The following is a 16262-nucleotide window of genomic DNA, read 5'->3' on the forward strand; positions in this document are numbered from 1 at the left end:
GCACTTATTGGCGTGGCACGCCTATCATAAGATTATCTTGTATGAAGCCAGAATATGTGTACCGATGTATGTTTGCTTGGATACGAAGAATTGAAGATGTACCGGTCATCACGTTTCGGACAATTAAATTTTGCCTAGAGTATTTTGAAGAGCACTTGGTTTATAAGCAAAATATTTCCCGCGTGAAACTCTGATGATCGATATACACGGTTCATGTACGTGGAGTCGCGCGCGGGATGAGGTGTCGGATTATACCGAGACAGCTAGCCGCTATGCACCTGCTGTAGGGCTGCATCTGTCAAAATAGGCCAAGGGGCTTTGGCGTCCAATATATCGTGAGAACCCCGCCAAGGCGACAGTGCTGCTTGGTGCATATTTCCCAGCCTCGTCGACGGCGGTCAGACGAAGCACGTCGACGTATGTGTAAACGCCACGCAGCAGCTCACACGGATAAGAGGCGAGTGGCAGGTCACACCAAAAATTGCTTGACACGAGCAAACCCCGGACCCTACTCCAAGAAGCGTTCATCCTCTTCTGGAAAAGGCATTCGGCCGATGTCGTGACCCCCGGTGTAGCGGAACCAAAGTGAGGTTTTCTTTGTCGGTAAAGGTGCCGTGGGTGAATGAGAATACTTGCTCGTGAGAATTTTGGGGAAGGCGGATGAACAACAGCCTTCACTCCTTACTGAGTGTTGCCTCCTCTCCTTCTCCCTCTCCCTCCCCACCTCTCTTTCTCCCTCTGAATTTTTGAATAAATTACATGGCTTGTTTGGCAGTTGCAAAGGGTTGGAGGAAATTGGTCCCTCGCGTTCGCTTCCGGGCTGGCGTTCCGCTGGCCCTCAACCTTTGCCGCCGAACTGCACGACTTGTGCCTCCGCTCATGCACCTGACTGAATAAGGTCAGAGGGGACGTAGCCGGGTTTGCTGGAGTTGAAATCGATCAGGCGCCTCTGGCTATATGGCCGGATAATTAGAAACGAGACCGTCCCCCAATTCCCCCATGCATGGTTCATCCAAGACTCACAGGGGGAGGCACAGAAGCTCCATAGACCAGAGACATGCTATATAAACCCGCTCTCAACGGAGGCCTCTACGGCGCCGGGAGCAAGCCGCAGAGTCAGTCGCCTGTGGTAAGTCGCGCAAACGAGTCCGCGGCGTGGTCGGCTCTCGCAAGAGGCCGCCTGTGTATGTTATAGAATGAACTCGGCGTGATCCGGCAGTATTCACAGGTCGGGTCCATGGCGGGGTAGGCCGTCCAAACTTTCGTAGGTAGTCAATCTCCCCCCAAGATTCTCAAGGTTGGACGGATCCAGACTCGGGGGCCAAAACATTGCCAAGCTTCGTTAGCATTCCAGCTAGACATGCAATCCATCAAACTAGTTGCTAAGCCGAGATGAAGAGCCTTGTGCGGGGGGAGGGGAAAGGCCGAGTCGAGTCGTTAGCGCACGTGTAGTTGTGGCGGTGGTGGCCGCTGGTAGCTGGCAGCGCTCACACGGCTCAGCTGGTATAGGTTTCCTCATTGTGCGCAATCGCCCCTGTCAAGCTGTGGGTGGGAACCTTGAGAGAGACAAACCCGCAGTCCAGACCCATCCATCCATGGGCTGGCCAGTTGACGTCGCCGGCGGCGCCGGGCACCGTGGCAGGGTGCTTTGCCTTCTGTGGACGTCGAGAGGGAGGGCGCCCGATTCGTCCCATTCGCCAGCGCGAGCTTCCGCCAGAGCTCCCTTGATCTCGTCCACCACCCCACCAATGATTTTGTTTGCCCAAACCAGGTTTTCTTGGCAAAAGCCGGTGAACCTCTCTCTCCAAGCTCCGAGCTCCCTCCCGCAGCGGGGTAGCAAGCAAGTAGCAGGTCAGACCAACGCTCACGCTGGCCTGGCAGTACGCTACCGGATTTTGGTGCACCTTCTGCCAGCTCTTGCTTGCTTTGCTTTGCTTGCATTGCTGCCACGGCGCGATACAATGACACGTTCCACATGCCTCGTCCAACTTGCGGCGAGTCTTGGATCCCACCATCCTGCCGGTGCGCGCAATGTTCTCCGGTATGACGACATTATGGTGGACCGGATTGCCAGCTCGCCCTGACAATGCCGTGTGAGCCCTCTCCAATTCTGCATCTCTGATCCCGCTGTCCTCTCGAACGGCGAGACGAGACGCGAGGGACGCCCGCTCGTGCGTCTCTTCCATCTCGCCGCGGCGTAGCCGAGCTGGCAGAGCACAGCCGTGGCTGGTCTCTCCGCATCGCAATGTCTTTCCAACACGATGGTCGGGGTCCCTCGGCCCACTCTCATACCTGCCTGCACCCCTCCAAAGCTGAGGTACAAGCAATACTCTGGCTAGTGCAAGATCGGACTAGGGAGCATTTGGCACAAGCGTCTCCCCAATCGGCGCGCCAAGTGGCGCAACGTCTCCCAGACACAACCGTCGCTCAGCTCGACAAGGCAGAGGACTGGTCGAGGAAACAACCAAACCAAGCTTTCTGCCACATCTCCCCAAACCCACCGCGGATGGGGAGAGTGAAGGAGGGGTCCCAGATATGGCGTAAACATGCGTTTCCCTAGCGTGCGACCCCCCCTCGGATGGGCCAGTGCCTTGTCGATCGGGAGGGTCGGCCGTCATTGAGGATGGATAGCAGGGACCGGCGCATGGGAGAGTGAGACTGGCAATCACGGCATACGTGGTGGTAGGTAGTAGTAGAATGAGAGATCTGGTTGCTTAAATACCCTTCGGTCCCTTCGCCTTTTGTCCTCGAGCCCTGCATCATCTCAACATCTTCCAAGCTCAACCAGCACTTTTAAAACATATCCCAAGCCTCAGATCCTCTCTAGCTAATCATGTCTTACGGCGGCAACGACGACGTTAGTGATGGCCCCCTGCCCCCCTTCCCCCTTCCTCCACTCGGGCATTTGCGTGATCTCCCCTCACTAACACGGCCGCCTTTAGTCCAACTACGGTTCCTCCCGCAGGGACAACGAGGACAGCTACGGCACCTCGGGAACCACCGGCTATGGCTCCTCTCGCCGTGACAACGATGACAATAACGACAACAGCTACGGCTCCTCCAACCTAGGCCGCGGCGGCAACGACTCTTCGTACGGCTCCTCCCGCGACGACAACGACAACGACAACAGCAACAGCTACGGCAGCGGCAACCGCCGCACCGGCAACGAGGACTCGTACGGTTCCTCCGGCACCACCACGGGCTTCGGCTCCTCCCGCAAGGACGACGACGACTCTTACGGTTCGTCCCGCAAGAACGACACCTCCGACTCGTACGGTTCATCCCGCAAGGACAACGAGGACTCGTACGGCTCCTCCGGTACCACCACAGGCTTCGGCTCCTCCCGCAAGGACGACGACGACTCTTACGGCTCATCCCGCAAGAACGACACCTCCGACTCATACGGCTCCTCCGGTACCACCACTGGCTTCGGCTCCTCCCGCAAGGATGACGACGACTCTTACGGTTCGTCCCGCAAGAACGACACATCCGACTCATACGGATCCTCCCGCAAGGACAACGAGGACTCGTACGGCTCGTCCCGCAAGAGCAACAACAACGACGACGACGACGACTCGTACGGCTCGTCCCGCAAGAACAACACCTCCAACGCCTTCGGCGACTCCACCTCGTCCAACCTCGCCGGCGCGGACTCCCTCTCCTACAACGCGTCGGAGAACAAGGGCCGCACCTACGACAACGACGAGTCGTCCTACGGCTCCACCACCAACACCACCACCGGCGGCGGCAACCGCCGCGACAACGACGCCTCGGACTCGTACGGCTCCTCCACCCGCCGCGGCGACGACGACAACGACAACAGCACCTCGTACGGCGCCGGCAAGTACGGCAGCAACGACAACGACAACGACGACTCGTACGGCAGCAAGAAGGGCGGCGACAGCAAGGTCGGCAAGTTCCTCGAGAAGGCCGGCGACCTCCTCAACAGCGACAAGCTCGAGTCCAAGGGCCACGCGAAGCGCGAGGGCGCCGGCTTCGGCGGCAACGACAACGACTACTAGACCCGACGTCCCTTCTCCGGGGTCGCCCCGTCGGCCGGGCCCGGCTCGTCGTCTCGGGATGAGTGCGTGTGCGTTTGTAATGCCAGGGGGTTGTCGGAAACCTCCTTTTGTTAGTTTATTAAATCTTTGAGGATTTGCCCTGTGCGTGCTATAGCGAGCTTTGAATACGAGACAAATATACATAATGCCAAACACTTATAAACGGTGCCTTTTCAGTGATGATGTCCAAATGTATGCTTCTTTTGTCTTGTTTAAAATAAAAAAAAGGATTGAATGCTGCGCTATGAAACCTCACCCTCCCGAGGGTGGTCTGAACAACCACTCTCTTGTATCCCACCTCTACCTCCTATCCCGGGCTCGTCGGCTCCCCGCCCGACCCTAGTATATCTTCTTGGTAATCCTCACCAACACAACGCCATCCGTCAGCCTGCCCTCGCAATCCATGAGGTGCACGAACCGGTACCCGCTCCGCAGCCGGTCCAGCCTGACGGCCGCCCACGCCGCCAGGTCGTCCCGCCCGATCTCGTCGTCCCTGACGGTGAACCTCACGAACGTGAGCTCCTCCACCACGCCGGGGACCCCCGTGAACTGCAGCGGCTCGCCCTTGAAGTCCGGGTCGACGCCGCGGTTCGACTTGGTCTTGGCCTTGTACTCGCCCTCGCGCTCGTGGCCGTCGTCCTTGATGTGCGCGCCGGGGAGGCGCTCTTCGGCGGACTCGACGTGGATCTCGACCTTGACGTAGGGCTGGAAGCCCGAGACCCTGGTGTCGCCCGGCGGGAGGGGCAGGTTCTGCGCGGCGAGGACGTCGATCTGGAGGTCGAGGGTCTTGTAGGCTATCTGGGGCACGCCTTGGGCGGTGTCCGGGGGCGAGCCTGGCTTGAGGCACCGGTACCCTGTTTCCCACCACCATAGTCAGTAACAGAGCTCAGGGGGGTTATTAGGAGCAGCAATTGAAACGAGACCAAGGAAAATGAGGAAAATAAGAAGAAAAAACGTACCCTCGGGCTTCAAGACATAGCCGGGGGTGCCCGCGAACATGGCCTCGTTGAGCATCATCCCCTCGTCCCAGTTCTGCCAGTTCAGCGCCACGATCTGGATGCCCCTGCGCCAAAAGACGGGCGCGTCGAGGTTGGACGACCCGATCCGCAGGCCCGACGGGTACGCGCGCATCAGGAAGTGCCGGTTGTGCTCGAACAGCGCACCGCCCTGCTTCTCGTGCACCTCCATCACCCCCTTCTCCGACAGCGAGAAGATGTGCGTCGGCATCGACGCCTCGGGCTGAGTGAGGGACTTGAACGAGACCCCCCGGGTGTAGATACCGAGCCTGCTCAGCGCCTGGATGATCTTGGACGCCTTCTTGTTGGCCGGCGCCTTTTTACCGGTGCCATCCGCCGGCGCCACGTCGTCGTCCTCGTCGTCCTCCAACGCGTCCGTCTCCGGGCCGATCGGGGGGGCGTACTTGACCTTGACCAAGATCTTGCCCTTCAGGTCCGCGGGGCGGGGCAGCTCTGCGGCGTCGACGTCGGGCGTCGGGACGAGGAGATCCTTCCACGTGTCCTCCATGATCTTCACCATGGTCTCCTGCTGCTCCGCGCTGCAATGCACCTCCAGACTGACAATCAGCGGCGTGTCCGCCACGGCGAAGCCGTAGTCGCGGATCGTCTGGCAGACGTGCCGGAAGGGTACCTCCTTGGTGAGGGTGTACCCGTGGAAGACCTGGGGTTCGATGCCGTAGGGTCTCGGGGAGGGTGTCTTCTGCAGTGGCGTCTCGGACACGGCCGCCTGCTTGCCCTCAACCGTAACAGCCGGGCTCGTAGTCCCGGCAGGCGGGCTGGTGGACTTTTCGATCCTCTGATCCATCTTCTTCCCCAGCGACGTCTTCTCCAACCTGCTCGCAAGAGAACCCGGCATCTTGTCCCTGAGCATCTTAAGCTTGCTCTTCTTCTCCTTCTTGGGCAGCGGCGCACCCACGGCGACGGCGGCAGCCTCCTCGTCGCTGCTGCTGACCGACGTGCCGTCCTCGTTGTCCGAGTCGTCGCCGTCCCAGACGTCGATCTCGATGCACCTGCACCCCCGCAGCAGCACGTTCTTGTACGCGTCGGTGCTCGACTCGCTGTACAGCTGGTTGCCCGTGAGGTACGTGTTGTGGCTGGAGCTGATGAAGTAGCTAGACAGCGGGTACGTCAAGTCCTGCTCCTTGGCCGGGGCGGTGACGGCTGAGGCGGACGAGGTCATGTAGTTGAGGAAGCAGTTGAAATCGAGCTCCTCGGCGGCGGCGCCCGCTGCGGCGAGGACATCGGCTGCGTCCTCGGCCTGGATGTTCTTCACAAAGGACGCAACCTGCTCCTTGTGCCACTTTTTGTCGTCCTTGCCGGCGTGGACGTTGAAGATCTTGGTCAGGTGCGGGATGACCGAGTCGTTGAGCGTCTTGACGGTGCGTTGGGACTCGCTGGCACCGCCGCCCGCCTGGGCCCGAAGCGGCGGCCTGGCGGTGCTGCCGACGGGCTGAGCTGCTGTGTCTGCCATGGTCGTCTTGTCGACGGTTTGTGATGCGGCGGTGAGGGTTGGATGGGCAAGTGACGAGAAGGGTTTGAGAGGAGACCTGACCGCGAGGTAAGATGAGGGCGGAGGAAACGAGACAGGACGGTAAGAAAATAAAAATAAAAAAGAGGTGAGATGACGGCCGGGTGCAAGCCCAGATCACAACTTACAATATACGTCGCGTATGCCGGTGTCAATCAGCCACTCGGCGTCGGTAGTGCGAGCTTTGCTTGCTTATTAGCTTGGCTGGCAGGATACGGGGTCGAGCTACGTCGGCTCGCTGTCCCGGATTCATATATATGTGGACAGTACGCGAACCCGCCAAGCTTCGGTAGCTGGCAGACAGATAATCTTGTTTTGACCCGCTCCTCTATTCAAAAATAAAAACGACGATCCAGTAAGTTTCAGCTTGGCAAGGGTGGCACAGAAGCTGAGTGGTTCTCCCGGGGGGCCGTTGCAGAGCTCGACTGTGCCTGGTGTCGAATCGTGGCAGCTCCCGAGTAGCTAGCTGGAGGGGTGTGGGTGTGAGCCCGTCCCCCTCCCCCCATTTCCCCCTTCTGTGGATGTCGTCACAGGGTCTTTTCTTTGGCGGTACCATAGCAGAGGGCCCGACCCAGACCGTCGTCTCGTTAGCTCGTTAGCTATTGGTCCCTTATCGATAGCAGCAACCCCGCCATTGACACCCTTCCCCTACCCCTCGTTTTAGTGTCGGTTATCCATCCTTCTGCCCCCCCCCTGCACACGTCCACGAAGGCTTCTCGCACTGTGGTGTTATAAAACATCATCCTACCACAAGCGAATTTCCAAGATGATTTCCGCAGTTGATTGAATTTCGCTCGTTTATAGTCTGGTAATGTGCCCCGGCGCCAAGCAATTGGACAAGTCTGTCCCCGAGGCCCAAGCATGGACGTCCAAAGTCTATCCTGTCAGGAACGGGCCGCACCGGCCAAGTGGGCCATCTTCATGCTTCCTGTTCACGCTCATCCTGGCTCTCTGCAATTCAATTTCCAGTCTCACAAATAATGTATGACATTTTCTTTTTTAGTGATGGTTTCAAAGTAAAACTTTTGTCGATTGTCGTATCTTCGTCGTGAACTTCTCGCTCATAAATGTCGTCAGGTCGTAAGGCGCGGTAGCGATAGTTATGTACATATCCATCCACCATTTACACCCACCCTTCGTCTGAATGTAAATCTTTCCGAAATATCTTGTCACGCAGGCATGCCTGCCATACCAACTCCTTCCCTTCCATATCGAACAGCATCTGTTCATGGTCGTATAGGCGATGTGACCGAAGTCCACGTGTTGGCCTTGCTCATCGTCCGCTTCCGCATCATGGCCATGATGTCCGCCTCCATGTGCTCAATGTTCTTCTCCAGGTCGGCGTCCTCGCTCGCAAACTTTCCTTCGCGCCGTCTGTCAAACACGATCCATCCGCCGACAATAAAGATCGTCAGGGGTATGGTGATGGCGAAGTAGACCCAGAGCTGCTTTGAGATTACCGGATCCGCTTCTGTTTCTGGTGTCAGCAACGAACCTCCCGACGGAGAATGCAACGAGGGGCGTTCTGGTATCCTGTCACTATAGTACCGCACTCACCATTGCCAAAGTCGAAGAAGGTCATGCTGAATACAGACGCGAGGAAGGTTCCGGGAAGAAACACGGCACCAAGTAGCGAAATGGTCTTCATCGCCGTGCTGTCCCGCTTACTGGCATGCGCCAATCTCCGCTGCTCACCGGCCATCTGGAATTGAATCTTGGACTCTCTCTGGGAGAGCAGGTTGTACAGCTGTCTCGAGGTTAGCATCTCTCACAGCAAGCGGCATGGGCTAAACCGGGCAAGATAGCTTACCGCACTTCGCTGGATGTGGAGTCTCTCCAGCGTCGTTGCTTGGTAATTTTCGATTCCCTTGAGCTTCAGCCGGTAAAAGTCCAACCGCGCAATCATGCTCCGGTGCAGCTTGTCCAAGACCGGTGCATTGTGCTCCGCGGGAACCTTGGCCTTGAACTTGGCCAGACCCGCCTCGATCTCCTTGACAATCTCCAAGTACGCCTGCGGCCGTTTCCACAGGACCTGGCTGTGGCACTCGACGAGATCGCGACTGATGGCGTCGACCTCGAGGTACCCGTCCTTACTGACATACCCTTCCTCGTCCTCGATCTCGTTTCGCATGCTGACGGCGTGCTCCAGCTTCCGAAGCCAGTCTCGCGCATCCCGCTGCTTCTGGTCGTTATGCGATGACAGGTCGTGCGAGAGAATGATGATGGGGAGGAGCATCGGGTGGCCGACCTGCTTGGAGCAAAAGGTAAGGTGCTGGACGGCGGCCACGATGTCGGAGCTCGACGTGCCCTTGACGAATCCTGAGGTGATGCCGGTGCTGAAGCAGTGGGACAGCATGAGCTCCCATCCGCGCGTCTTTCCCTTCTTCCGGACGTCTGACTTGCGGAATATGATTTCTACATGACCGATTAGTATCTGTGGTCGCCGAAGCGAGTGAGATGGCAACACCAACGCAGAGTGGGGTCCTCGTCATCCTGATCGTAGGCGCACCAGAAGAAAGGTCCGACGACGCTGGTGCCCTCGATGGCTCTGAAGGGCAGCCGCAAAACCCGGACCATGGATGCATAGGCATCTGCGGTGAATGAGATCGTGTGAGGCGAAAACGTGTCCTTGTGCTTGGCGTTCTTTTGAAGTCTGGCAGAAGAGATTAGCCTGTAGCCCTCACAGCCGTGGTCTCGTAGCGGTCGCGCACACTAATCGGATGCCGTTGAGCAGTTTCACACCCTCCTTCAACTTTGGAGGCTCAAATGCGCCCTAAAAGGGTCGGGATAGTTAGTTAATACAGCCCTCATAGCGAGTCTTGAACGGGGTGTGGGTGTGAGTGTGTAAACGGTACACTGCACATACCCGCCGGTGGAGGAAGTTGTCAAACTCATCCATGGTCAAGGGATGCTCCTCGTACGAGTCGTAGAAAGGGTCCTGGGAAACGGGTTAGCCTCGCTCTTTGACCGCGTCCCTCCCCAGGGATCCGTCCTGTTTCTACTGGCAAGTCGAACTCACCGAGTAGTTGAGAATCTCAAGGTAGTGCGACGCCTCCGAAACTTGGCGGCACTTGTTGACATGCTCACGGAACATGTAGTCGTCCATCTTGACCTCAATTGAGTCGTTTTTCGACGGCCAACGCTACACGAAAAATGCTTTACATGCAGAAGAAGAAACAAGGCTACAACGGCAGAAGAGGGAAAGAGTTTTGGAGCTTCCTGCAGGTCGAACTCATGGCTCCAGACGGGCTCCTTTCATAAGCCGCCCAGCCCCGTGACTTTGCACCATGTCCGCATCCGCCGGGTCCAGGTCCAGTTCGGCCCATGCAATCTGCACCTTGCCCACCGTCTAATTGGCGGGAACACCGCCCACAGCGAGGTCTCTCACTGGACGCTCACTGGACGCTCACCTTGTCGCAGCACCCTCAGCAGGGTATTTGGGCGGGCTCTCATATCGCCTACCAAAGCTTGAAGCGTCCCGTCCGGGTCTCTCAGTATGTAGGCCCTGGCAGTAACCCCGCTCTCCACCCTGTCACCGCCAGAACAAACATAGTACCGCTGTTTCCCTCTGCATTAATAGGTCCGGATAAGGGGGGACCATCGGAGCTTGTTTGAACGCTCAGCTCACGAGAGCGTGGGGGAATTCCGCCCTACTGCCTGTGGCCAAAGAAAATGGAAATTGCACGCAAAAGATGCGTGCTTGAAGATGCAGCAGATGCCGAGCAATGCCAGATGATGCGCGTCACTTGCATCTTTAGTGCATCGTCATGGTCATGCCCGTCAATCACTATTAGCCTAGCTGCCGAACCACATACCGGGCGGTATTCGCGGCCAGTGCCTATCATCGCCTTGCCGCTCACCTCCATCAATCTGAGGCCAGCTTGCAATATAATCGCTGTTAGGTATTGATGTAGCCAAGTGATACCGTGACAAGTCTGCTCTTGTTGCACTTTCCATCTTCCAGGACCGTTTGAGCCTTCAACCAACCCGCCGCCGTTGCTTTCCTTTCCTTTCCGTTTTTTTTCTTTTCCAAACCACCGACCGGGCGCCCAAAGCAGTGCAGACATGATACTCGGAGCTTGTGTCTGTCGAGCGCCTTATACTATTCAAACACTGCTCGCAAACTGGAACATGCAAGCCCACAATCGGTACCAACTTGAGTTTTGTTTTATTCAAGCGAGATATTAGAAGTCGGTAAATAGATTGCCGTACCTGAAACATCACGTTAGCAAGGCCCCCGACCATTCTCGCAAGACAAACCCACTCATCATGTCCGTTCGAGCCGTAGCGTTCCGGATCCTCGGGATATCTGTCGAACTGGCTCGCATCACCCGCGCCTGCCTTGACCGGGGGAGTGTAGGGTGCATCAATATCCTTGCGGGCGAGTCTGTCCCAGGTAACCTCCGTGAACCACGGGTGGTTCTTGACGTCGTTTGGACCGGCATACAGGTTGCCCAACCGCTTGGTGAGGTCCGACGTGATCAGCTTCTCCAGCAGGTCCTGCGCATCTGGATTGATGTAGGCAGGGTATTTCACCTTGCCCTTGAGAATGTTTTCGTAGATCTTCATTGGTGACCCGCTGTCCCAAAACGGCGTGTACCCGCACAACATCTCGTATATCAAAATACCAAGAGACCACCTGCGACTGGGGTTAACAACGAGGACGATCATCTCCCTGTCGGACGACATCTTACCAGTCTACGGATTTGTTGTAACCCTTGTTCGAAACCACCTCCGGGGCCAAGTAGTCCGGGGTACCACAGAGCGTCCATGTCTTGTCTGGAACTCGCTTGGCGAAACCAAAATCTGTTATTTTAAGGTGTCCATGCCGATCGAGCAGCAGATTCTCCGGCTTGAGATCTCGGTAGATAATGTTCCTCGAGTGCAGGTATTCGAGCGCTAACGTTACTTCAGCTGCGTAGAATTTCGCGACAGGGTTGGGGAAGCGCTGCGAGGCCGGATTAGCTCGGGCTGGGATGGCAGGATGGGTTTAAGATTGCACATACCCCGGATTTCCTCAGCAGCGAGAACAGCTCGCCACCTTCGACAAAATCCATCACCATGTATAAGTTTTTGGAATCCTGGAACGTGCCCCACAGCGTGATCAAGAATGGGTGCTTGACCTCGCCCAACATCTTCCTCTCATCATTGGTATGCTCGACCTGCTTCATCTTGACGACCTGCGCCTTCTTCAGCACCTTGACGGCATAGAAGCGCTGGTTGTGCTTGGATTGCACCAAGTGCACTCTCCCAAAACTGCCAGTTCCCAGTGTCCGCAAGATATCGAAGTCTGTCAGGGTGTATTTCCCCTTGGTTTGGCGGACCTGCTGGTCCAGCACCTGTTGTGGCATGCCGTGCTGCTGCTGATGTTGCGGTGGCTGTGGCGGCGGGTGCAGCATCGACTGAGCTTGCTGCTGTTGGAGTCGCGCGGGGTCGGTTCCGGGGCTCGGGCCCGGCTGGGATGCTTGCGGCGGCTGCGCTAGGTAGTTGTGGCCGTTGTTCGAACCGTCATGCTGCGGCGGGTTTATGAGGTTGCTGATGCTCGGGAGGTTTTGTTGCGACTCGCCCTGTTGGTTGTGGTGCTGCTGCTGGTGGGGTGCCGGCTGATTGGACGGGTGGACAGTGACAGGATACATCTGCTGCTGCTTCGCCGTCTCGGATGAGGCCGATGCGTCTTGCTGCTTCGAACCAGGCCCGCCGGGTTGGGAAGGCGTCTGTGAAGAGGACGACAGCGAGGAGAGGGTGGTCGAAATGGAACTATCGAAGGGCTTCGAGGAGGTAGGCGTGACTGGGCTAGTGGGAAGACTGGAGCCTTGAGGATCTTGGTTGCCCTCCCTCGTCCGCTTTTTCTTGAGGAACCCGAGGGTAGGCATGCGAGCGTTGGGAGAAAGAAGAAGGGCAGCGTGCCCCTTGAGAAAATGGCGTATATGTGCAGGTCGGGGCCTACGACGTTTGCAGTCGGGTGTCGGGGGAGGAACGGTCGCAAAGTGATTCGTCGATTCAAGGGATAGCCCGGTTGGGCTGGTTACCTTCGGTGAGTAGCGAATTGACTGCACGGGGAGCGCGGGGAAAGCTCTGCTTCACCTGCTGCAACTCAAGTGGGAAAGGCCGCTTATTGTTGTTAGGAACAATGGGGACAGATTGGCGCATCCCTTGGGAGGGGGGAGGGGACGGGATCTTTGCAATTGGGAACGTACAAGCAAGTTCGAGGGGATTACGGGAAGCAGAAACCGGCGAGCTGGCAGTAAATCGCAAATGGTATCTGAAGACCGGAACGGGAGAACCGGGAGCTTCTAATTGTCGATGCTGGGCCCCCCCCAAAAAAAAGTGGTGTAAGTTTACGCCGCGGATGGGAAGTCTAACCAAAGGGAAGTAGATTTGGAAGGTCAAAGGGTGGGATGGGATGGCACAGATTCAGAAAGGGTGAAGAAGAGAAAGCGAGTCGCAACAAAGAAGGGGAAATGGAATAGATTGAGAATTGGGGCAAATGGAGGGGAAGGGAAAACGAACAGATTGACCAAGTCGCACTCTTTCAGGGGACCCCTCCGAGTTGAGGCAAGACAAGGTAAGGTGGGATTTGGACGTCGTTTCTTTTTTTCAGCCGGAAGCGACAGATGGCTGGAATGACAGCGGCGGCGGTTGCGTCTGCGTCTGGGTTTCGGGACAGGGCCAGCTGAGAGCAGTGCGGGATCTCTCACTCTGCCTGGGCGACTGGGCGGAGTAATCAAGGCAGGTACCGGAGGGGTGACTGAGTCGTTGCGCACCGATAACTGGGGACCAGGATGGGACCAAAGATTAAACGACAGCTATTGCGATGAATTGGGTTGTATAAACACCAGGGAGTTGTACGAGGGGTTCCTGGAAGCTAGAGGTGTCAAAGTTGAAGGGGGGAGAGGGGGGGAGGAGGAAGAGGAGAAGTTGGTCCAGTAGAAGCTGAGGTCGATGATGATGTAGTAGCAGAGAGTAAATGGTAGAGCTGCCGGGGGAGCTTCTGGCCGCGGCCGTGAAGGTGGAAGGTGGGCGTGGATGTGGGCGGAGGCGGAAGTGGTTCAGACTGGTTGACGCCCGCGTTTAGACGGGAACGGCGTGGGCAGGGAAGAGCAGTGTAATTGGCAGGCCGAGTACGGTGCAATGGGCCCCGCGGGGGGGGGAGACAAGACACTGAGGGCAGCGGCGAGAACCAAGACGGCGATCAAGCCCCAGTCAGGCACCCGGTTCGGAAAGCGCAGGCTGGAGACAGGCAGCGTGCGTCGAATAAGGTGACCCGGGGAGGGCTCTGTTGAATACGTGAGGGAAAACGACGCAGTGCCCGCCGAGGTACAATAGTAGGTAGGTGGTTTTTGCCGTACGTGCATGTATGTATGTATGTGTTGTGGGAAGTTGAGACAAGCGCGCCGAACGTCGTGAGGGATGTCTGTCGACAGCGTTGGGACAGGACGGTAGGGCAACAGGGCTTGAATTGGGACGAGGCAGGATGAAGTGGCCAACTCGCAAAGGTAACTCTCTCGTAGTGAACTCTCTCAATCAGTTGCTAACAGCTGATACTACTTACTTCTTCTTCTACTACTTCTGCTGATGCTTCTTCTGCTGCTACTACTGCTGCTCTCCTCCCCACCAAGATCGAGCACGGCGCACACGCACACGCACACGCAGCATAGTAATAAGCGCAGAGGTGGGGTAGGGGTAGCCAAGTGACCAGGCCTGAATCTCGACGGGTCACAGTGGCGGTGGTGGCAGCAGCAGTAGCAGAAACACTTCCGTGAGTCGTTCGAATGGTGTTGGCCAGGGTCCCTGATGTCGACCGCCCTCGGCTCCCAGCTCCCCAGCTTCTTCTTTTTTTTTCAGTAGCTAATCGATGTGTGCGGAAGTGCCTCACAAGGTGATGTAAGGCGGGGTATTTTTTCGACTTAGTGCTCAAGGTAGCGCCAGGTACTAACCCAAATCCAAACTCTAGATACGTACCCCTCGGCCGCAAAGCCAATTGCATCGTACCTGGTCTCGCAGAGGGTTCAGACTTGGACAAGAAGCTTGATGCTGGCCCGAGGGATAAGGATGGGTGGGATATGAGCTGCTGAGGTCAGGTATGCAGCTAGAGCTAAAGACCCCTCACCGAGACGACCTCGGGACCCAGTCATATGCCTCTAACAGCAACTCACCTGAAATAGTGGGAAGCAGACGCAAGGTGCCTTGGCCGCCCTCGCTCATCTCAGAGAGACGTACCCTGGCTACCCTAAGCTCCCTTAAACCACCATCACGCTACGCTACGCCCAGAATGTGACAAGACTTGAGATGGACGTCGAATTCAATTCCTCTCTCTCCCCTCGCTCACGTTCCCGTCCTCATACCTATCGCTGCTTCCGCACTGGTCAGCGATCGACCCGACGACGACGACGACGACGACGACAACAATAACAATCGTCCATTCTTGCGGGTCTCGCCATTGCACCAAACCGCCCGCCGCTACCGTCATTCACTACTTACCCCTACCCATTCATCCTTGCTATGCAGTACACTACCCAGCCTGCCAGACATAGTTTCCTAAAACCTTGACCAGATTTGACTCCTAGTAGCCCGGCACTTCGATGCGTCTGCCACCCTCGCAGGCCCGGGCGGCAGCTATTAAAGCTGTTAGTCACTTGTTTGTCTCCCAGCCATTGGATCGTAAATGAAACACGCGTCGAGACGCTGGTGTCTTCTGTAATTGGGACATCGTAGTCCAGGGACACACGAACAGCCGTAATTCCATCCGAGCTTGCCACCCTCTCTCTCTCTCTCTCTTTCTCTCCGGTATCCGTTCCACGCCTCCAATGCAACCAGCAAGTTGAATCCAAAGCACTAGTATCATTTCTGCTTCAAATCCAAGGCCATTCTGACGTACCCTGGTCTTGGCGAGCAGCATGAACGTTATACATAGATCAGTGACCTGGCACAGAGAGCTATACACACAGCCAACCCCCTCCCATCATACGGTCCTAGGTGATGAGCTACAACATCGAAACCTTGAATCTTGAAATTCACGAGAAAGATGGAGCAACTTCTCCGGTTTCACAGACATTAGGCATACCGGGTCGTGCTGACAATCGGTACGTATGTCCTGCCTATCTCCAGCTCACTTGGCCATGCCGATGGTTAATGACAGACCGACACACACACACACACACACACGCACCTCTTGGCATCAGAGTGCCCCATCAACGTCAAAGTGAGCAGATCTTCCCCCCCGTCTCCCGCAAAAGTCGCCTCCCGCCGCGCCTTGAACCCCCACACTTCTTACCGTAGTCTCCGGGCGACAAGGTCGCGTTGCACGCACCGAGAGTGGTCCGGCTGTCTAGCTTTCCCTTGGCGGTCGTGCCAAACAGGTCTCCCGCAGCCATTGCCCGCCGATTGCGCTCTAGCCTCGAGGCTGCTCAATCGATGAGCAATCATTCCTCGCTCGAGATTCCATACGAGGATTGGAATCTGGCATGTGCTGGGCGAACTGCCGTCCAATATCACCGGTTGTCCCCGTGAGGAATGCCAGAGTCGGGTCCATGCCACACAACATTCTTCATCCTCGCCGGTCAACTGTCGTATAATACACTTGAATTCATCTCGGACTGAGTATTCGTAAAAAAAGCTAAGAAACATGAGTGAGAGAGAGGTTTGAAAACAACCTAG

General features: G+C 56.8%; 4 protein-coding genes across 4 annotated transcripts; 1 reads left to right on the plus strand and 3 right to left on the minus strand.

The window, feature by feature from the left end:
* Positions 1-2833: 2833 nt before the first annotated feature.
* Positions 2834-4022, plus strand: EsH8_IV_000744 (DNA damage-responsive protein 48; the record flags this gene model as incomplete). The annotated part of the gene is made up of 2 exons (XM_083265634.1): positions 2834-2857; positions 2943-4022. 2 exons carry the CDS (start codon positions 2834-2836, stop codon positions 4020-4022), a joined length of 1104 nt encoding a protein of 367 aa, XP_083124529.1.
* A 378-nt stretch (positions 4023-4400) lies between these two features.
* On the minus strand, positions 4401-6548 carry EsH8_IV_000745 (PLC-like phosphodiesterase; the record flags this gene model as incomplete). The annotated part of the gene is made up of 2 exons (XM_083265635.1): positions 4401-4915; positions 5021-6548. The coding sequence occupies 2 exons, from the start codon at positions 6546-6548 to the stop codon at positions 4401-4403; spliced, it is 2043 nt and encodes a 680-aa protein (XP_083124530.1).
* A 1283-nt stretch (positions 6549-7831) lies between these two features.
* On the minus strand, positions 7832-9711 carry EsH8_IV_000746 (uncharacterized protein; the record flags this gene model as incomplete). The annotated part of the gene is made up of 7 exons (XM_083265636.1): positions 7832-8076; positions 8163-8352; positions 8416-9020; positions 9077-9258; positions 9317-9378; positions 9472-9543; positions 9625-9711. 7 exons carry the CDS (start codon positions 9709-9711, stop codon positions 7832-7834), a joined length of 1443 nt encoding a protein of 480 aa, XP_083124531.1.
* A 1078-nt stretch (positions 9712-10789) lies between these two features.
* Positions 10790-12478, minus strand: EsH8_IV_000747 (cAMP-dependent protein kinase catalytic subunit TPK2 domain-containing protein; the record flags this gene model as incomplete). Its single annotated transcript, XM_083265637.1, has 4 exons — positions 10790-10817; positions 10870-11244; positions 11300-11553; positions 11612-12478. The coding sequence occupies 4 exons, from the start codon at positions 12476-12478 to the stop codon at positions 10790-10792; spliced, it is 1524 nt and encodes a 507-aa protein (XP_083124532.1).
* Between the last annotated feature and the right edge of the window lie 3784 nt (positions 12479-16262).

This window comes from Colletotrichum jinshuiense, chromosome 4, assembly GCF_051148585.1.
Source record: "Colletotrichum jinshuiense chromosome 4, complete sequence".
Classification (NCBI taxonomy): domain Eukaryota; kingdom Fungi; phylum Ascomycota; class Sordariomycetes; order Glomerellales; family Glomerellaceae; genus Colletotrichum; species Colletotrichum jinshuiense.